Consider the following 22,414-nt stretch of genomic DNA (forward strand, 5'->3'; position numbering starts at 1 on the left):
TGAAATAATTGAACCAATCAAAGAAGTTGGGCTTCACTTTTAAATCAATATATTTCGAGTAGAGAAACGGCATGTGGTATTTTACATGTTATTGTTCCTGCAAACTCTCAACAAACATCAGAAAGAGAGTGTAGAAGATTTTTGGAGATCAGGCCACGACTTGTAAAGCAGGGGCGGATTGGAATATTTTGAGGCCATCAGCAATGGCAAACAAAGGTTTTGCTGAATCCTGAATCCCATATCAGGGTTGTGAAGGTTGTTAAATATGGTCAAGATCCATAAACAATACTGTAGCATGTATATACATACTTATTATTGTGACTGCCCAAATCCATGCACAAAGTAACCCAATTAGCTGACAAATCGTGTAAACTAAAGGACATCTTGTTACTGCACAACTCCTGTACACGCTTTAATCAAACTATTATCTTAATTTGTATAATCCACAATCATTTCGTTATAGTGTGCAAGTAAAGGCCCCGTTTAGTCTACAAAGCAAAGAGGAAGGAGTAGAAGGGGAGTAACATTTTGGGCTGGAACGACCCGATAAAATAATCTCGTAGAGGATGGAGGAAGCTCCCAGAAGTTTATCAATAATAAACACATCCTGATTGATGCATTGACACATAACATTGTCTTTGCGGCTATCAATGAAAGAGTATAGTATACTACATGCTGGTCATTCACACAGGAAATAAAGACTAATCCGACAAAGAGATGTATTTTTCAGGTATTTATTAAAAGTCATTTGGGCTACTGCTCTTACATTTACAGTTTAAACATTCCGCAATTATTCTGGGTAACAGTAACATGTCAAGACCGTTTTGTTTCTCATAATGTTAACTTTGTACAAAACAAAAAGGCCAACATTATTTTGCTTTGTATAAAAAATATAAGTTAATTTAAATGTAACTCTAATTAAGAAAATAACAATAGTAATAATAGCAATAATAATTAGAATGATCAATAATAATAATAATGATAAAGATCATAAGCTAAACATAGTGCAGACAATGGTATATAACTGGTGCTGAAAAGTAGGAGAGACAGTGCAGTGTTATGGATTTAACCATGTTCTCAGGTGGGGACGGAGTGGAAAAGAGACGGTCAAAAGCATTCTTTCTCAAACGCAAACACACACACATACACACAGTGTACACACTAAGTCTGAAAGTGCACCACCGCCACTCAGTTTAGCGCAATCAGAGCATCTCAGTCGGTATTGCCCACAGTATACACTTGTGTGCAAAATAATATATAAAGGTCAGTTTAGGTGCATGCTAATTGTTGCTCTTGGTTGAAGCTTACTGGAAGCCATTCTGAAACGTGAGACGGAACACAGCATGGAAACTGATGGCGCACTGACCCACGTGCCTCCACCATTTTGCAATCAACAAGACATTCATCATAAATGTACATTCACACCATTGGGGGCCACAGTACCAGTTGTAAAAACAAATTATTTTAGCGGTATTTTCAGTCTTGGAGGGACGATGTCCACTGGAATGACAGTTTCAGACAAGAAATATTGTCTTTTGGAAGATCTCGGAAACTCATTTTGAAAGAGTCCAAATGGACCCCCGTGCACGGCGCTGGAGAGGACGATTTATTTCCTTGGACAGGCCATGGGGAACCTGTGTTACACACCTGCAGAGAGTCAACCAAACATTCTTGTGTTGCAATCCCAGAGATAGACACATGATGCACTTTATCCCAACAGGTCTGACATTTTGGGAAAACATGAAGCTGACCATTTGTGAGACTTCTGTTGAGCTGCTCTGCCTGGCAACTACAGCAAAAAGGGTTCAGTGTCATAAATGTTTCAGACTGTAGCTTTTAACCCAGCAAGGACACCCGTCTATGTCAAAAAGAGTCAGCATAGTCTGTGGTGACTCATTCTCATATTTATTTAATTAATACCTCAGTAATTTATCACTCCTTAACCATGTTGCTATACATCAAGGTTCCGTCTAGACATTACATACGGAAGTCAACATGTTGTGTCACTGCAAAACATCTTTAGAATCTGCTGGGACACCTAACCAACTTGTGCAGTATCCTCATGTTTTATTCATGGCTGCAGAAATGATTACTGATTAATGAGGAGAAACCAGATTGCTGTGTAAAATAATGTATGAGGAGATAGTGGCGTGAAATATAACAGTAAAAATACAATAGTATACAAGCTTACTTTATTATAAGCCTGCACACTACTATACTGTGACTGATGCTATTTGTGCATCTTCTTTGTCCTGCAAATATTACTACTGCTGGCCTGGGGACAGACCCTGCTATTCAGAAGATGTTAGATGGATTATGCAGCAGGTTCCTAAATGCCAGGAGGGTCCGGGGGCCGTGCTGTGGGGTCCACTACAGGGAGAAACATTGTGACTCTCTTGTGACTGTGTCCACAAGTGTCCACATTATCTAACTCTGCTCGTCACAGTTCCTCCACGTTTAGCGGAATACGCTGCGGGGGGTTTCTCCACGTAGAATAGGCTGTATGTCTTTATTATTCAAGTGCTGCAAAGGATTTTTGCTCAAAAAGTAATCAAAAAAACATTCTGATTTAATGCCACCTTCTCAGTAAGGTGGCATTAAACCATACATCTGCTCTACACATTCCTCCTGTCTCTGGAAATACCTTGCTGAAGTAGTGCACGTACGATAAACCTACCACAGAAGGCAAACAGTACCATTTCAAATCAAAATAAAAAAAGCCTGAACCGACAACAAGATTTCACATATGTCTAGCCTGTGAAAGGTTCAGAGTAAGGCCTCTGCAAATACAAGACCACAAAAGAATCAGCTCATATAAAATAAAATAAAAATCATAAAATAACAGAGCCAAAATTAAACTACCAAAACGGCACAAGTCCATTCTACCAAATTAATTCCCAAGCTGAGTGGATGTAGAGCTATGGGTCCAAGTTCTTCTCCATCGGTTGTCTGTCTGTCTCTGGGATCTGTGAAACTGTCAGTGTTGACACCTCCGTCACCCAATGAGGTAACTGTGTGTTTTCAAAGTCAGGTCGCCTTTTGCTGATCCGTCTCCTGCGAACACAGGATGTGGGTTTTCCCCCTACGACCAAGTCCGTGGCAGGATTCTTGTTGCATTCCTTTGGTGGGCCAGCAACCCCTTTGGTAGTCAGTTGTCCACCTTGACAGGGCCTGGATCACAAGGCCGCTCGGGCACGACGTCCTCCACCTCTCCCCGTGAGATCTTCTCCCATTGGCTCAGGTTATCCCTGCACACAAAACACCTCCATCAGACTCTGCATGCTGTCACAATCAGGACTGTGCTACTAACTCATTATCTTGGAATCTGAAACAAGCAGATGTTGTTGTATGTGGTTTACATTTAAAAAACAACCACAAATATTTCTTATTCAACATTCGTTATGTTTTATATTGTAGTAAAGCACAGTTTGTTGAAAATACAACATTCTTATTTATACATTAATCAATCATTTTTGATTCTGAAAATCATGTCAGTATGAACAAATACAACCTAATAAGGCAAATTATTCATGTATTTATAAAGCTATTTGCAATTTTCTATCTGTCATAAATAAACCAGCGACTGTATTCGCCATGACACAGACAGTCTGTGGTTTGTACTTGTTTAACTTTTGTCTAGTTTCTGAACAGACATGAAGAGCTGTGAGCTCTGAGTGCTAACAGCTGATGTTAGTTAGGTTTTGTGTTTCGCATTGAAGATGACGTCACGGCTCTGCCTACACTGCGTTAGAGTTATAAACTGAGCTCTATCGGGGTCTTTAAAACTGTGCACACACACACACACACACACACACACACACACACACACACACACACACGCGCGTGCACGCACACACGCACACACACACACACACACACACACACACACAGCAGCAGCCCTCTACTTGCTACAAACTTACATATGAAAAGGTTCAACTACGCACACACACACGCACGCACGCACGCACGCACGCACACACACACACACACACACACACACACACACACACACACACACACACACACACACACACACACACACACACACACACACACACACACACACACACACACACACACACACACACACACACACACACACACATCATCTCGGCTCGCGCAGCACGCTCACAGGCATAGATTTAACAATAATGTATTGCACACCTTGGAGGTGCAGTGCAGGCATGATATTGTCATTCAAGAGATGTGTAGATAATAAATAATAAATAATAAATAATAAATAATACGCATTACATTGACACATGCATTATTTGTGATTCAAATAATGGTTGTTGGTCATGTATTAGCGACCCCCACAGATGTATGATTTCACTGCGTCCGTGGGAGCTCAGACCCCTCCTTATGGGAGCTCAGCTCCCATTGGCTCCCATATAACTCGAACCCTGCGTGTGAGGCCCTGCAGTGGAAATGCGCCATTAATGAAGTGTTCTATTGTAGCTTCTGATGGAACTAGTTAGTTGGCACACAACAGTAAAACACTTTGCTGCCACAAGGGTGTGCAACTGATGTTAAAACTAGTATGAATCTTATTTTGTGAGAGACAATCAGACCTTTAATTCCAAACGAAATATGCACTTCTAACAATAAAATAAAGAAAAAAAAATACCACGATAATATCAATTATGGTTCTGAGGAGATCCTTAATGAATGTCAACACATTGCTATACAAAAGCTCCAATAAACAAAATGAATAAATGTAATTATTTTTGCAACAATGAAAAACACATGTCACTACAGCACCATGAAATCCATTGGTCATCTGTAGTAGCATGAAGGTAACCTCTCCCCCTATGATGTCATCAGGTGCTGCCCTTTGCTGCCATCCCTTGACTGAGCCAGTTTACATGTCTGTGTCAGATCACCACAACAAGCAGCCAGGCTCCGCGGGGTCTGCGCGGCCCACCCAGGGCCCGGTGCTGACGTACGGCCGTGGTTTAAATATTACACTGCTCACTTTGTTTGCATTCCCGGGGATCAAGGTCAAAATGCTTTTAAAGAGCAACGAGCTTACCCCAGGAGGGGCGGGCAAATGTGCCACATGATCCTGTTCAACAGGCAGAAATGAGACATCCTTACACTCTTATCAAATGTAAAAACACACACACAAGTGCATAGTGATAAGAAGCATCTACGTGTGCTTACCCAAGTCCTGAGTGTGACTCCATTACAGAGGGAAGTCAAGTGCTTTTCTGCTTCCCTACATTTATGAGATTACTTAAGTTATTTATTTCTTTGCAGATAAAGATTTTAAAAAACGTATAATAACAAAAATAAAATACAATGCATTGTTAAACAGTAAACAAACAACATAAGCTCTTTTGAGACCAGCTACACACATTTGATTACATCTTCATTATTACTGCATCAAATATGTAATAATGAAGCAACGAGAGCCCATTTTGCTGCAAAGTGAGTCATTTACTTCACACTCTTCTTAATTCTACTTTTTTTCTTTAAAAATAATGGGTTTAGTATTTTCATCTTTGTAAAATGCTTTTAGGTGACACTTGTCGATCTGAATACGTTTTCAAAAAGGTCTGATCACATGCTTTTTAAATCTTATATCAGGGCAGTAGCATGTGTGTTTTGTTTGTATTTTGAGTGGAACTCTTGGAATGCGCGCCTTTAAACACTCGTCCTGATCACATCTAAGGCTAGCTGCTGCTGTTCAGACGAGGCCAGCCCTTTTTGCACGTCAAGATGATGTCATTGCTTCTATTGGCCGCATGAGAAGAAGATAGTGTGAAGTAACTTTTTGTTGTTTTGTGTCTACAACAATAAACAACACAACAACAATTGTACAGTTAGTTTTTGTAACCTAACACAAAGATAACATTTTTTAAACTTGGCTTTCTGTCAAAGCAGTGAACGCAGAAGGAAGCTTATCCTAATACTTTAAAACTCCAGCTGTGAAAACTTACTTGCAGGCTCTTAGAAGAGGAACGGATGGAGGGAAAAGCGACAATAGTGTCGTGTAGCACGGAACTGCAACAGCATTGTAGAATCCCACCTGAAAAATAATGACGAAAAATTAATAAACCAACAGAGGAGAATAGACAATAGAATCAATAAATAAATGTATGTAAAACTTTAAGAAATATTCTGGAATGCTATTTGACTTGTCTTTAATCTCTTTGGCCATTAAAAAGTGTCCAAATAAATGTATGATGTGTGGGGTGTCCTACATTTCCACACTTATATATACTACTTAAATATTCCAAAAACTGACTTCCCCATTTTCCAACTATTGGCAATCCTACCTTGTCATACCTTAGCATTAGCATTAGCCTCTAGCACTCCTCCTACTTCTCCTTCCTAAAATGACTTACAGTCAAATCTAGCTTCCCTATTGTTTTTATTCTGTATACCTTCCTAATGCAGAAATGTGAATCTCTTTGAGTGGGGTTCTGGGAGAATGAGCCTGGTGAGAGACAAAAGGGTACAAATGCTGGTCTTACTTGGCCTTGAGGAACTTCATCTTTCTTGTCTCTGTCCATCATAGGGATCGGCTGCAACCCAATCTTCTTCATCTCATCTCCCTGTGGAGGAAAAAATAAGGAGAGAAACTGTGATGAATCCTCTGACCACTAGACGACAGTATTTTCACTCTGCAAAGTGTAAGACACCTAGGGGTATCAGCTTTTCTTGGTGACAACAGACGCCTGACTGTTATAGTGGAGGCACTAAATGACACTCAAACAGTTTAAACTCCAACAGGATCCCAGTGTACCTCAGCCCAGAACTCAGCATAGATGTCGTTGGCGGTGAGTCGTGTGATTTGCCACTGCTTGGTAACAGAACACAGGTCACATGCTGTCATCATCAGACCAATCACACGGTCCCTGGAGGGGAGCAAAGCCTCGTTATAGCCATGAAGAGAAACTCAAAGTGCCGTTTGTGTGCAGCAGGTCCGCGTGTGATGCTATGACCCGACCTGACCTGTGTATGGTATGTGTGTGTGTGTTGTGACCTCACCTGTGTGTGAGGTTTTTCAAGTCCAGCACACTTGTGTTCATCAGCTCCGACAGCTGCTGGTGGTTGCTGAAGTACAGGGCGAGGTCCGTAGCGATGATGGCCTTCCGGATGATCTCCAACACCTGCTCGTACTCGCTGGAATTCAGGTTGGAGAAAATATTGTGCCCTTCCAGCTATGGGAAACAAAGAGATCAATAAAAAAGCAAAAGCTCCACTTATGAGGCGTTTGGCTCAGCTGGATTACAGAAGCCTGTAATACATCTCAGGCCATCGCAGATCCTGGACGGAACAGAAGAGGGCACTCTGAACTAAATCATATCATGTACCTAGAATAGTGTGCTTATGTAAACCTTTGCTTGTTTGGAAATATATGTTAATTTAAGTATTGGAAAATGCTCTATCACTGTGTCTATCAGTGTTTATTGGTTGGCTTAAAATGGTGTCCTGCTTTCTGCTACAAGAGAGAGCCAACACTAACTAACATATTACATATAAAGAAAAATGGCTCAGGGTAGCACATACCAGATTTCCAAATCAAGGACAACAAATACTAGCATTTTACTAGTTTAATTAGAGCATATATGGATACAATAGATATACGCTCACACAGAGGTAAAAATGTGACAAATAAGATGCTTTTAAACTTTATCCAAAGTTGTTCAAAACTAAAACGAGTCAGTATGACATTAGAGGAATTTGCTTGTGAAAGGATACCATTTTTGGATAAGTTTAAAAAGAAAATGAAAATATCTAATGCACTACAAAGTGGTTATTGTAGTGTAATAAGTTAAAGGCGAGTCACATTAAAAAAAAAATTGTTATTATTTTAATATGTTTATTTGAGATGTATAAGTTGAAAAACGACAGAAATAAACTAAATGTTTTTGAGCTATTTTGTTGCGATTCTTTTACAAGAATATTATTTTTGCCCAGATTCCGCAAGTCTTGACATGTTGAAATGCTTAAATAATGGAAATGTTAAGTAAAGCACATGAATTAGTAAAAATGTTGACTTTAAGTGTACAGAAACTTCTGTAAAGTGGAGCACTACCTGTAGGATGGAGACGGTCTGGGAGAAGTGGTGCTGCTCCATGGTGGAGGTGGAGTACAGAGCGGCCAGCGGGTGGTCAAACTTCTGCAGGTACGAGTTGCTGTACCCTCGGTGGTCCAGATCATGGCACAGGCAGGCGATCAACAAACCTTTCTTCTGTTAACCACAGGGGGAAGATCAGAAAGACAAATCACAAAGATTACATTAGATCAAATATCAATCCCAAATTGGGATTTTTTTTCGTTGTAACACAAGGCATTGAGTCGAAAATAAACAAACATAACCAAACATAGAAACATCTCAAAATAGAGAATAAAACAGAACTTAAAAGTAAAATATATACCTATTGAAAGTGAAGGATATAATCTGTCGACTATCTGTGAAATATACACTATGAAGAGCCAATTACAGCTAGGTAGGATATTATTTACATTAAGTGTGCATGACACAGCATATTAAATAAAATATAAATGTAAAAGGTATAGTGTGGAAGACACTATATATACAGATGGACAATGGAAAAAGGACCACGGACACTGATTTTATTTAGTTTTGTCCCGTAGTAAAATCCAGACCCAAAATGTTAACAAACCTCGAGCTCTGTGAACATCCCAGAGGTTTTCTGCAGGATGGCGTACATACAGTGAGCCACCGTCACTGCGTGCTTCCAGTTGTGGTATGGCACACGCCTGTAGTTCTTCCTCACCGACATAGTGAACCGACACAGCTTCTCCAGCTCAAAGCTACACACGGAAAGAAAAAGGAGGATCAACAATAACTAATCTTAAGCTTTGATGAAGTGCTGACACTGGCAACACCTTACCTGGTCTTTCCACAGGAGTTATGAACCATGTAGATGAAGACAGCAGGCCAGATCTCCTCAAAGGGACTAATGTCAAAGTGGAACCTGGAGGAGGGAGAAAGAGAGTCTTAAATTAGCATTTACAGCACACAGAGGGACTTCTGGACTCTGTCATCGCCACTTTCACCGACACGTGGCACGGACCCAACTACACTCACAGCCGAGATAATCACCAAACATTCGACCTGGAAGGGGCACTCACATTTCAATCTCTTTATAAATAGGTGTAGGGAGGTTAAGCTGGGTAAGGGTCTTCCATTCTTCTGATGTGCAGATGCTGTGATAAGACAGCTTTTCCATGGTCACTCTGTAAATGCATTCAGAGTGCCGGATCCTGTGGTACATCTGCAGAGACACACAAGACAGGAATTAAAATGTCGAGAGAGAAACTAAACACTCCAGCACTATAACATACCAGGAGAACATTTTATAAGTCGTTGTTGAATTATTTAGAAATGATTTTAAAGGGGTCAGACAGAGTTAAGTTATCCGCAACAGTCCTGCGTTATATTTTATCTGTCTACAAAAAAATCTGTCTCCACATCTGGTTTGTATCGCTGTCCCCTTCCCAGACAGTCGGGTACAGGCGCTGAGCCGCGCACCTTCCACCACAGATCGGCATAAATCAAGAGTCAGCCCAAGCGAGTTTCCTCAAGACTTGAGGCATAAATTACAGCCAAACATAAATCCTGTCAGCGAACGGATGCAGACTGCTTGTCTTAAAATATTAACACACGCCTCATCAATAATAAAACCAACTTTGTGACGCTGCTCCTGCGTAAGTTTGTCGCACGAGATAATGGTGACTCAGGCCCCCACAGAGAGGAGAGGCTTTGACGGACAGACCACACAAACGCAGGCTTCCAGAGCTGATTCGTAAAACGTCTGTGTGTTCCATGTAAGGGATAATTATCACAGACAGAAAAATTGCTTTTATTCTTTTTCATTGAGCAACGCTCACTTAAAAACCTTGGAAAAAATGACTTCTCCGACAAATAGCGAAATCTGCAGCCTAGTAACAGCTAGAAAAAGCCTCCCAGCTACAGAATGAATTTAGGGCAGTGATGAGGCCTCTACGTCAAAGGTGCAGAAAATAAGAATCAAGTATTCATGGCCATGAGGAATTATATAATCTACCTACACTGCAAAAGATAAAGCAGGCGTGTGCAGAGAGATAAAAAAAGAATGGAGTTTTGCTGTTGGAGAAAGTCAGTTAGTCATTTTAACATTTTAAGACTGGTTCAGTTTACTCACGTTTGCACAGTGCAAGGCCAGAGCACAGAAGACAGCAAATATCTTAAAGTTGTTCTCATCTGTTTGAGTGAAGGCACTTCCGCTTAGCTTGTTCACCATCTGCACCACACCTATAACGCTCCCCCTACTCACGATGGGCATGCACAGGATGTTACGCGTGGTGTAGCCGGTTTTGAGGTCCACCTCTCTGTGGAAAGAAGCATACAAAAATGAGACGGACAATGCTTAACTGAGGTTGGATTGTGAGAATGAGAGAAAATCGTCAAATAATCTTCCAAGACAAATTATAGCACAACTTCAAGACAGTTAATAGGGCGATTGATAATCAAATACAATGGAAACAATTGGTAAGAGAGTAGTTTACCGGTTGAACCGGGGGTCTGCATAGGCATCTGGGATATTTAAGACTTCCCCTGTCTGAGCCACTTGGCCAGCTATTCCCTTCTCTATAGAAAACCTAGAGAGAGAGCAGAGAGGAGAGGACACATGTTAGCTTAGTGAACTGCCAGGCTGTCGTAGCTGCGTGAAAATCTATAAGGAATCAATAATATGAAAATCCATGTTCAAACCTGATTTTAGAAATGCAATTTACAGCACAAAGTGTGTAGATTTTGATATTTTTATTCAGAGGGTAAAAAGTGATGATGTTCCACTGTCATGGTATCACAACTAAATGAAGTAATAAGATTTATCCCCCAGTATTTCAATTGACTTTCTATTAGTGGAAGCATTTCCTTCTTTGCTTTCTGTCACCAGAGGGACTTGTTTACTGTACACTATAGTTAACAATGTCTTCTAGGGGCAGGAAACACACCTTGTGGATGTCAAAATAAACTAGCACTTTGCAATAAAAGCTAAGATGTATGTAAATCAAAGGTAGACACTTGTAAATGTAATGAATTTAGCACAGTGAAGGAAATAATGTTAGTCTTACACACCTAATTTCTTTGGTTTTCCTAAAGACAGGTTTTCCTTCTTTCTCCTCCCCGATATCGAACAGGTCGGAGTACAGTTCTTTGTTGTTGTGATCTACCTGGAAGAGTGCGCACCTGTCCGCATTCACCAGGTTTTTTGCATATATCTGCAAAACAACACCAGGGACAGAACCTTTATAAGCAATACTGAGAGTTTGAATACAAATAAACACATTAATCTAGCAAAACATAGTGCAGTTTAAACGTTTTCTTGGGATAAGAATAACAGTTAAATGTGAAGAATGTAAAAAACACACAGTATACTGTAAATACAGGTCATTCCAGTTCATTATAGTGTTTGAACCAGATGACTTGAATGACCTGGGATTGACAACACAGTCACAAAGCAATAAAATACATACAAACAGAGAAGTGGGTAAAATCATATTTTACACTGATCCAAATACTGATAATCACTTTCCTATTTTATGTTGAGCGAAGCCTAAACATGTATTAAGTGTGTCAATGTATTTATTATATTAATAACAAACTATTATTTTGAGGAGAAGTATACCTATTATTATGATTCCTTTTAACAAACATACACCTAACACACACTCCCAGGATGTGCAAGGCAAGGCAAGTTTATTTATATAGCACCTTTCAGCACCAGGCAATTCAAGGTGCTTTACAAAAATGAAAGACATTCAGATAAAGGCATTTAAAAACAGTAAAAGATAATAAAAGAAACATTAAAAAAAATGGCATTTAAAATCAGTCATTAAAAAGAAAAGCTAATAAAAGAAACATTAAAAGATAAAAGTTACAGTGCAGTCTAAGATATGAATAGTTCAATTATTTCGGTTCTTGATTTCTTATTTATTCACAGAACCTCCCTTTGGAAATCCGAACATTTCATAGCCTTGAAGACAATGTGAATGAACACATACTTGCAGAAATCACACTCACCATAATATGTTCAAGTAGAGAATCTATTGCCACAATGTTATCAAAGTATGTTCTGTGCGAAAAGAAGAAATTGAGATGTTGACAAATGGGAAGCTCTGATGACGTTCACATTCAAGACATGAAAGCTAACCTAAAATGCAGTCATTTGTTTTTATTGTGTGAAATAATAGGTGATACTTTATTAGGATATCTTGAGTATGTACAACATTTCAAAAGCTTAGTATTTGAGGTTCAACTGTTTTGCTTTGTCTGTAGATATTTACCACTATAGTATATGTGAAGATTCATTGTCTCTCAAACATAAGAGTTTTTTTATTGGTAAAACACATGTTGCGTGAATAATCCAAGTAAATGTACACAGACACAGCCAAACAGCTGAATTGTTGAATCTCAACAAATAAGAAATCTGGTATCCAAATAAAGTGCTTCCAAAAGTTGTATTTAACGTTTGACCTGACATGATAAAATATGTACGTTCTAATTTATTTATAATAAAATGACACTGATGTAAATACACTTTTAGTATGTATATTATGAGCAATAATTTAGAGTTAGGAAAACTGTCCCAACAGCAACTCTTACTTTGACACGTCTAGAAGAAAGTCATTGAGCTCAGTCTGTTTGGCGAGGCCTCGGCACACCTGGAAAGACAAAGAAGAAATAGGTCATGACACTGAGACGTATCACTCATAGTTCACTGAACACATACAGTACAGCATCATGTGTGTACTGTCAACAAACAAACTTGGTGTCCACACACTTGGCTGTGGGTTTTCCGGAGTTTGAGTAACAACACAGCTTTTTGAAACATTTGTTGACTTCACTTTTATAAAACACTTAAAAATATGCAAAGTATGTTCCCGGTTTCTCTTGAGAAAACGTAACAAACTATTTTCAGCACAAACTGACTAAAAGGATAATATCCACATTGCATCACGCTATGATCAATAAAATAAACCCTGGTACAATACAGCCAGTATAAATATATGCTACCACAATGGGACACAGAAAAATGAGGGTTAACAAACATAGACTTGTACAATTTAAAATATTTCACTGTGCGTGTTATACGCCTCATAGGTTTATTCAGTTCAGCCCATATACAGTCTATCGTTCAGCCCAATTGCATATCCTTAATGCTGAGGATATGGCTCAGATAATTGGGAACTCATACACGTGGTTTGGGAGAATTTTATAAAATACATAGAAACACTACAGAAAGTCATAACAATGAAACACTGAATATCTATATTTTTTAGACATAAAAAAAGGAATTGATTTATCTTATTTACCAGGAATCTAAGCATCCACCTTCATTCAAACAATAGTGGAGAACAACATATTGCACCCCCGAAAAAGTGTTAAGTGTTACAATGTTAAGGTGAATCTATGTAATTAAAAGTATATTGTGCACACAAGTTAATACGTACCAAAAAAGAGGGGCAGTGATCTCTATAGTTATCTCTATATGTTTTGCAGTGTGCCGCAGCGCTCAGAGGTCCACTGTGGCTCCACTGAGGTGTTGTGCTGTTCTTATGAGAACATTCAGACGTAATGACGCCCACAGGGAGCTGTTTGTTGAATCTGTGGCTTAGCTGATTGGACTGGGCCCAGTTACAACCCAGTTCCTGTACACAGTGGATTTCGCCCCTTCCATGCCCCAGTGCAGAACCAGAACAAACAAAGTCATCCAAGATCATCACAATATTTGGGACGGGGTAGGCTCCCCCTTGCTGAGTCTTTAGTGATGTGTTACAGTACATCTTGCTCACCTGTACTTGATGAATGGCAACTGCTGCCCATGCTAAATTAGCTGTTGCAACCTGGAGAAGAATGTGAAGATTAGCTGCAGGAAATAATAATATATATCACAATTAACACAAGTTTCACAATAACAAGGTTTAATCACATTTCCTCTGTTGTATATAACAACATAATGATCTGTTCCGCACATCAGGTGCTCTTATAATCACAGAAGAAACCGTTGGTCTACAGATTCAGAGCCACTCAGGGCACACAGACACCTGTAACATTGCTGCGTCTGCATGTTTGTATTGTGGATTTAAATTTAAGCAAAATACAATTAAAGCTGCACTAACAGATGTTTTTTTTTATCACATAACTATAATAAATAATGAGAATATTTTTTTGCTTTATGGAGAGTTTCAACGTTGCGAGCTGATTTTGTTTTTGGTTCACTTATGGATTTTAAAGCCTCAAAGGAGCTCATTCACTGAACTTTCTTTGGCAACCTGTATGTTAAGTTATTTATGTCATTAGCAACTAGTATAACATAACCACAGCATAAAGATTTTCCACAATCATCTGAACCCCACAAATCTAATAGAGATCTTGATTAATCCAGATTAAAGTGAATACAAGGCTAACTGTAGTTCTGTGAGCCTTGCTCCAGCCTCCCCCTCTTGCTGTGTTTTGTCTGGGTCAGACTGACCTCCTGGTGGCTGAGGTTGAAGGGCTCCTGGCCCCACTGCCGGTGCAGCTCCAGGATGGCAATGAGGTCCCCGATGGCAGTGATGATGGGAAGGCACAGGACAGAGTGAACATGGATCCCTGAGTCCTGCCCTGTGCCGTCGGGGAAGCGCTCGTCCTGCAACACAGATCAATAAAGGTTATTTCACCTGAAGTGCACAGGAGTTTAGCTGCGAAATCCACGGATATAGATGACGAAGAACAAAAATACTTACTTTTGAAATTAGGGCAACTAACAACTAATGATTTGAAAAAAAATCATGTTGATTAATTGATTAGTCTGTTAAATGTCAGTAAGTAATGAAAAATGCCCATCTGTGTTTCCAAAGTCCAAGTTAATGTCTTATTTTGTTTGCAATCTCGACACATACAACTGAGAAAATCTGAAAACCTCCACACCTGAAACAGCATTTTCGGCCATTCTAGCATTTAATATAATTTTAAAAAAGAAATGTCAAATTCTTTTTTTTTTAATCAAAGATCAAAGCGATGCAGTATTTTTGTTAGATTCCTATTATGAGTACATCTGAACTGGTTGCAAAGAAAACAGCCTCACCCCCATGACGTCCTCTACTAGAAGTGTTTTGTGAGTTTTGGCAACATGAGCGGCGATGGTTGTCCCAAATGCGATGGGGCCCGAGGGGATGAGGCTTGGAGGGCCATCCTTGGTCCCCGTTGGAGTGAACAAACATAAACTCTATAGAGAAGAACAGAAAAGAACAGAGAGGGAAACAGATATAGCGAGAAAAGTAAATGAAATACATGAACTGAATTAGAGTGTAAAATGTATTTAGCAAATGTCCTCTCCACTTACTTTGTTGCATTCTCCCAAAAAATAAAGTGCAAATCCATCAGCTTTTGTTGCTGCAGAAATGAAAGACACACAAAAGGGACAACATTAGGTGTTTGTTCGTGTTACATCCTTTCATATAGAAATGTCAAACAATAGAGGTGAGTCTACCTGAGAGGAAAATAAGGACATAACAGTGCAGTTAACATCTAATAACAATCTATTAACTAGTGTTGTCACGATACCAACATTTTGGTTTCGATACCGATACCAAGTCAAGAATTGCGATTCCGATTCTTTTTCGATACTTTTCTTAAAAAAAGGGAAACACGGAATATCGGCTTTAAAATTAGGAATAACAGATGATTTTAGCAGTCAGAACAACTAAAGCAGCAGTGTTACTAAGAACAGAAACACCAAAGAGTCACATCTAATATAAATATATATAAAAGCATTTATTTTAATTGTGTAGCAGTCAGTTTAACATTTTGGCAGCACTGTTGAGCATTTTGAAAATGTATTTTCATGCCTCTGTGCAAGGCTTAGTCTTTCTATCTGTATAGCCACTGGTGTAAAGTAACTAAGTTCATAAACTCAAGTACTACTTGGGTACAATTTTGAGATACTTGTACTTTATTTAAGTATTTCAATGTTTCTTTTGCTACTTTGTTCTTCTAATCCACTACAGTTCAGAGGTACATGGTGTACTTTTACTCCACTACATGTATTAATCCCTTTAGTTACTTCACAGATGTGGATGAATGATGTGAAATATAATCAAGTGTTAAATCAGACTTTAGTTCCACCTGGAGTAAATCCACCAGCTACCCTGCAGTCTACAAAGTACTTCAAACTAGCTGCACCTTCACCAGCTTTGAGAACACTTTCATGATCAATCATTATAAAACACATCATATATATTATTCTGAAATGGACCAATCTGCACAATGACTACTTTTACTGTCGCTACTTTAATACTTTTACTTGAGGAACATTTTGAATGCAGTACTTTTACTGTAACAGAGTATTCTACACTCTGGTGCTTCTAGTACAAGACCTGAGTACTTCTACTTTTACTGTCGCTACTTTAACTATATTTTGATGATAATACTTTTGTACTTTTATTTGAGGAACATTTTGATTGCAGGATTGTTCCTACATTCTGGTACTTCTACTTTAACTCAAGTACAAGACCCGGGTACTTCTACTTTTACTCAAGTACAAGATATATACTTATACCACCTCCGTTTATAGCCTATGAAAAAAACGAATAGAAAACGAAGGCTAAAGCTAACGTTAGCAGATAGTGATGCTAGTTTGCTAGTTAAGTTTGCTCAACGATAATATTGCGACAGAAACACTTTTCAGTGCACATCACGCTCTGCTGCTCCGACAGGGAGCTCTGCTCTGAACACCTGAACGGCCCGTTCACAGACTTCTGGCGTCTTTTTTGTCAACAAGCCGAGGCGCAGAAGGCAGTTGCACTCCCACTTGCAGCCATGCTTCTCGTTTTCTCACATGCTCTGGCAGCTAGCGCGTGGCCGCGTGCACGAGAGAGGGGAGGGACTTAGAACGTGCTTGAGAGGAGCGGGACTGCAGGCACGGCTGCAGAGCAGGGAGTGGAAGCAGAGCGCTGAATACACACGGCTCTTATTAAAACGGCGCTTTTTCACGGGAGTACTTTTCTTAAAGTACCGATACTAATGAAACGGAGGAATCGTACCGTTTTTAACGGCAGGGTATCGCGGTACCTTTCAAGTATCGGTACACCGTGCAACACTACTATTAACAATGTCCTACATCACAACAAGGGCACTCTGACGCCATCCAGTTCATCTCATTCCCAGTCCTCCTCTTCAGTCCCATTTCACACTCATATAGGTCATGTTATCATACAATGGGAAGACGAGAGACCGGTGGATCGACAGTGAATACACAGATGATCAAGAAGTTAATGAGCAGTGTGGTTTGGGTGAAAATGATCTTTTGGTTTGACTCTTTGACAACAGTGAAATGAAATGCACCATGTCCATTGTTAGAATGAAAAAGATAAAGTCCTAAAAAGAACTTTTTTATGTATGCTCATTTTCTTTGAATTTTTTTATTATTTCTTTGAATTTATTTTCTTTTTTTTGGAGGAAGTGAACTTTTGTGTCATTTTGAAATGTTGAATGTAGTGTATTCAAACCCCCACTCCTTCAGTAAACATAAAACGATAAAGAAAAAAATACAAATAAAAGATAAAGTGTTTCGAAAACTTTCTCTAACGCTGAAAATAGTCAAAATAACCCAACTGACTGAATGCATTTGTAGAAAAGTATACAGATTGTTTTAACATATGATTTAAATGTCTAGCTTTTAAAACGGTTGAGTCTTGGTTTGTCAATGTGAATGGGTAGAAGAACTTTGACTATTCAGTTACATTGAATTAAAACACATTTTTAATGTATGCGTTAGCAATTCTTCTTGTCAAAAATATGTTTGATTCAATTCCAGTAACATATGGAGACTATAAAGACCCCAGTGTGATGTGAACTGAAGCTGAGAGGTTTTTTTGATAAGCTGAACCAAGTCTTCTTTCACCTTTTTTGATGATGTTGCACAACTCATAGAGCAGGAGTTTGTTGTCTCCTCCAGTGTCCAGGCGCTGCTCCATGTAGCTGTTGAGTTCGTACACCACACCCTGCATATTTGAGTCCTGGTACTGCTGGACACAAGGCACACCGATATTGCAACTCCACAGCTTTGCATAAACACTGAGATTGAGTTTCCAAAAATCAACATGCTGCAATCTGTACTGCTACTGCAGCAGCTAGCTGTTACTCAAACTGGGAGATTTTTTTTGAATGAAAGAGGATCATCTTCCTGCCATTCACAAAGACACAGCCATTCATCGCAACATTACCCTCCACCCCACCCTTACACCCCCCTCCACTGATGCATGCTTGCTAAGGGATCCCCCTGCAGTCCCTAAGGAAGCCACCTGAGCCCCTCTGCTCTGATTAGACCCCCGGCAAGCTCTGCTGCTCAGCCTCAGCTTTAAAGTGTGGTTATGTAAGAGGCAGACATCCTGCCTTGTCGGGCCAGAGAGCCGTCTATTTCTGCGCCTGAAGAGAGGGTGAGGGCAGGACGGCAGGGAGAGTGGCATACTAGCAAGCCTCGCTCAAGGGAAGCCTTCTATCCTCCCACATCCTGTTTGCACAGACGTATGGATGACGCACCGAGGGGTCGAGTGGCCCTTGTTTTTTTTTCTCTGTGTGTGAAGTCCCTTTACCCGGATCGGGGGCCCTGCTGCGGGCGCTGACACCAGGCCTCCGAGGGCTATGTGGGTGTCAGGATGACAAAGGTGTGAACATACCTGTTTGCAGCACAGGGGAGCTACTTTTTCCCATAAATCCCTGCCAAGTCACTCGCAGGACATGCTAACAATGCAGCAGCTTATTTTCCTGGTTAATCTATTTGATGTTGCCCTGAACAGTCACAGAGACGGGCCTTTTCTGGACAGCACCACTGTTAGCAACATTAGCAGTAATGCTATATGCTGCATCATACTGACATAATGCATGAATTTGTAAAATTATACTCACAATGCTCTGAAAGAACATGAAGACAAAGACAAGAGTTTTCCAAGAGCAATGTTAATCTGCACTTTAGTTAAGTACAACGAGACATTTTAGAATTTGTAACTTTTGTGTTATTTGGAATTATTTCAGTTATAGTGTCAATAAGGTTGGCCTTTGCAACTAGAGATAAGGTAATACAAGATGTACACTTTTTTAATCAATATGTACACGACGATAAAGAAGAAAACCTACCCTGCTGACGGCTTTAGCTGATGTGTCATCTGTAGAAAGAAAGAGGAAAGAAAACAATTTAAAATACAACTTGTAAGAAAGTTCGGTTTTATGATCAGATCTGACATTATCAACAAGTGGACAAAACATAAAGACTTGGATTGAGTATGAACTAAGGCTGTGTTCAAACACAGCATACTAACACATTAGTCATACTCAGTAAGATGTATTGAATGTTGGCTCGGAATAGAAACATGGTCGTTACTATCATTAGCAACACATGCATTGTGCATGTGACGCAGGGAGGACGTATTGCTTGAGTTTACTTGAGTGTGAACAGTCTGCTGGTAATGGCATGCTTAATTGTTCATTTGGTCTGCATTATGCAGCACACAGATTCAGTATGTAGTATGCAGTATACACAATAACCTTGTGCATTAACTTAAAACAAGTTGAAAAGCAACAGAGAAATCTGGTCCGGCTGTTTAGAGGTTGAGTTGACACAAATGCAAAAGCAGCCAAAAAGCAACACCTTAAAAAACAGTGGTCAGGTGAAAGGTAAATGAGCAAATGCAAAAAATATGCAGCATTTAAAACACAAGTATACAACATGTATAAATGAGGTATACTTATTTTATCTACTTTTGATGCATGGAGACATTTGCTTAAATGATGTTCTGTTTTAAAACAGAATTAAGAGGAGTAATAATCTAACTTGACAAGTGCAGAATCTTGTGGCCTAGAGTACAAATTCCTGGTGTGATTTCAGACTGTTGGAGAGACAGTAGACATATGACTATTTCCTTTGGACGTAGACACTGGAGTATGTGATAATAATAAAAAGTCTTAGCCAATCAAAACAGTTTCTGGACCTATAGTCTGAGAGTGCTTCTTGGGATGAAAATAAAACTATTCACACAGCTACGAGCAGTTCTTCATTACACACAGGGTCACCACAGCACACGAGAACAGTGAGAGCTCAGATCTCTTTGGCAACCTTTCATGTGATCAAACCATCTCAAAGGGCGGGCACATTTTTAGAAATATCTACTGGAGTGCAGACTCTAGCTGGTTCTCTTTTGACACAAACCTCTTTGTACATGTGAGGAAAGACATTACAGTCGGCTTCATTGTTTGTTGTTTTAAACATTCTTTTAGTATGCTATGAGTTTCCTAACTTAGCCATGAAAGCTATTTTAGAGTGAACCCCTGGCCAGGCATGACGTCAATCAGAGGACAGAGCTGCGCTGAAAAAGACTTTAAACTCCTTTGGAAAAAGGATGAATAGAGACAGAATCTTTTCTGAATGACTTGTTGAAGCCAAATATATTCGGATATGAACCCCCTTTGGGAGAGCACATTTTTACAAACCTGTTGTAGTTTGTAAAGTAATATACTGTTAAGTTGAATGTCATTTTAGAAAGAGGGCTGTGCAACAAAACAGATTTTGATAAGAGGATAACAACTATTCCATACCACAAATTCACAATTGTATTTTTATCAGATTGTAATTTTTTGTGTGAACAGTACGTCTGTCGTGTTTGCTAGCAACATGTGCACATGCCTGGGTAACTCTAAGCTATGAGCTGCATTACATTTTTTTCCTCCTCCGTGACCTGAATTCTTAGCTCTCAGACCCTCTTTATCTACTTGGCTGTTCGAATGGACCAGCAACACTGCTGCCTCTCTCTCCTCGCCATGGGGGGGATTAAAAAACCAAATGCAAGCAGACAAAATAACAAAATGCCGGGTCGAATGGATTTCAGATAAAGAGATTCGGTTCTTGTTGGGGTGAAGCGGTTCCCCCTTGGAAATGTAGATGTCGGCATCTACATTTTTTAAAACAACGAGAGAAGACACAAACGGTAGAGCTAAGTACAAGTAAACTAGGCGACTATAATGTAACAATGAACTGAATACACTTGAAAGGGTTAAGTTCTAAGACGGAATTAAAAGCAACACCCAAATTAAACAACCCTGTGGTACTAGCGACCTGTCAATCAAAAGGTAGCTAAGCCCTTAAACATATCCTACTTTATCATCTACTCTACTTTAAATGGGACAATAATTAACAAAATGATCATCCTATTGTATTGAAGAGCACTTCAAACTAGCGATTGAGACCATGAAGTCAGGTTAAAAATGTTAGCTGAGGTAACAAATCAATAAGAAGGAGGGTCTTGTTTTCATTGACTTCTATACATTCTGACTTATTTGTGAAACTGCAGGAGTCATAACTGATGGCGATTAGAAAGAATGCACGTTTAAGGCATTGTTGGTTGGGTCAGCTGATTGGGGTCCGCCCTGCTTGCTGATCAAAGCTGCTGTGATGTGATTTTTAGCAACACATCATTCCCACTTAACATTATTGTAAAGTGTTGCAGTGTGAGTGATTCCAGCAACACTGATACGGTTGTTATCAGTAAAATAGCATGATGGTGTGCCAATGAATGATCCCATCACGGCACCAAACACATTTTGATGCAGAAGTATTGAAAGAATTTCAATTTCATTGTTTTAAGTGTGATTTGGAATCATATTTTGGACAAATGCTTTTAGCAATTTATTTGTTCAATCACATGACTCAGTCCTATGTAAAAGTATTTTAATGTTCAGTGTTATTCCCTTTATGTGTGTCGATTTCCCCCAAATGTTCAAAGTTCCTTTTTGATTGTCCAGGCCTGGGGATGTTGCAGATCCAACTACATGTAAAGTAGTCCCAGTGGAACCACATGATGATCACTGAGCACTTTATCCACACACTGAAAACATTGTTAGGAGGCAAAAAGGAACAGGAAGTAGCATTTTAAGGCTAGATACCCTGTATGGAATGCAGTATCTTCCTGTGATACGAGGGAGTGCCCTTTATATCTGTTCTGTTGCTAAACCAGTCGCTGCTTGGACCCGTACCAGCTTTTTCCAGTAAGCAAGTAGAGCGTGTGCACACGACACATTCAGCAGGTGCAGGTCCAGCATGGCTCTTATATTCCTGGTTTTCCTAGAAACCAAAAAAAAAGCGTCCTATATTGTTTGTCTCTTGTTAAAGAGATAATGGGTGGACCGTACCGTTTGGTACAGACACCTTTCACATAAACTAGACCCCAAATATATAAAGCTGACAACTTGCCTGTCCAGCTATGCAACAATAACATCTTTGTGTCATCAGGTGTGTGTCTGGGGATTTACTCTAATGATACAACTTCCCCTGGGGCCCAGAGGGAAGCTATATGAGTGTGAGTGCAGGTCTGTGTGTTTTACCACCATACGATGTGGTCAGCCATCAGCACAGGGACA

At 39.6% G+C, this 22,414-nt stretch overlaps 1 protein-coding gene across 3 annotated transcripts in view; it reads right to left on the bottom strand.

The window, feature by feature from the left end:
• Window positions 1–718: 718 nt before the first annotated feature.
• The window catches only part of pde10a (phosphodiesterase 10A), an 87,163-nt gene continuing 65,467 nt past the window's right edge, over window positions 719–22,414 (bottom strand). For all 3 annotated transcript variants that reach the window (XM_034100988.1, XM_034100987.1, XM_034100990.1), the window contains 20 exons: window positions 19,142–19,170; window positions 17,910–18,030; window positions 15,351–15,400; window positions 15,093–15,233; window positions 14,499–14,654; window positions 13,819–13,869; window positions 12,629–12,687; window positions 12,047–12,098; window positions 11,102–11,244; window positions 10,528–10,620; window positions 10,164–10,350; window positions 9,112–9,254; window positions 8,871–8,954; window positions 8,640–8,790; window positions 8,048–8,203; window positions 6,997–7,169; window positions 6,752–6,863; window positions 6,480–6,560; window positions 5,943–6,031; window positions 719–3,248 (listed from right to left, as the gene is read on the bottom strand). In XM_034100988.1, the coding sequence (XP_033956879.1) occupies window positions 3,149–3,248; window positions 5,943–6,031; window positions 6,480–6,560; window positions 6,752–6,863; window positions 6,997–7,169; window positions 8,048–8,203; window positions 8,640–8,790; window positions 8,871–8,954; window positions 9,112–9,254; window positions 10,164–10,350; window positions 10,528–10,620; window positions 11,102–11,244; window positions 12,047–12,098; window positions 12,629–12,687; window positions 13,819–13,869; window positions 14,499–14,654; window positions 15,093–15,233; window positions 15,351–15,400; window positions 17,910–18,030; window positions 19,142–19,170 (2,171 nt within the window). In that variant the 3' untranslated portion in view covers window positions 719–3,148. The remainder of the gene's footprint in view (window positions 3,249–5,942; window positions 6,032–6,479; window positions 6,561–6,751; window positions 6,864–6,996; window positions 7,170–8,047; window positions 8,204–8,639; window positions 8,791–8,870; window positions 8,955–9,111; window positions 9,255–10,163; window positions 10,351–10,527; window positions 10,621–11,101; window positions 11,245–12,046; window positions 12,099–12,628; window positions 12,688–13,818; window positions 13,870–14,498; window positions 14,655–15,092; window positions 15,234–15,350; window positions 15,401–17,909; window positions 18,031–19,141; window positions 19,171–22,414) is intronic.

This window comes from Pseudochaenichthys georgianus, chromosome 15 (assembly GCF_902827115.2).
Source record: "Pseudochaenichthys georgianus chromosome 15, fPseGeo1.2, whole genome shotgun sequence".
Lineage (NCBI taxonomy): Eukaryota > Metazoa > Chordata > Actinopteri > Perciformes > Channichthyidae > Pseudochaenichthys > Pseudochaenichthys georgianus.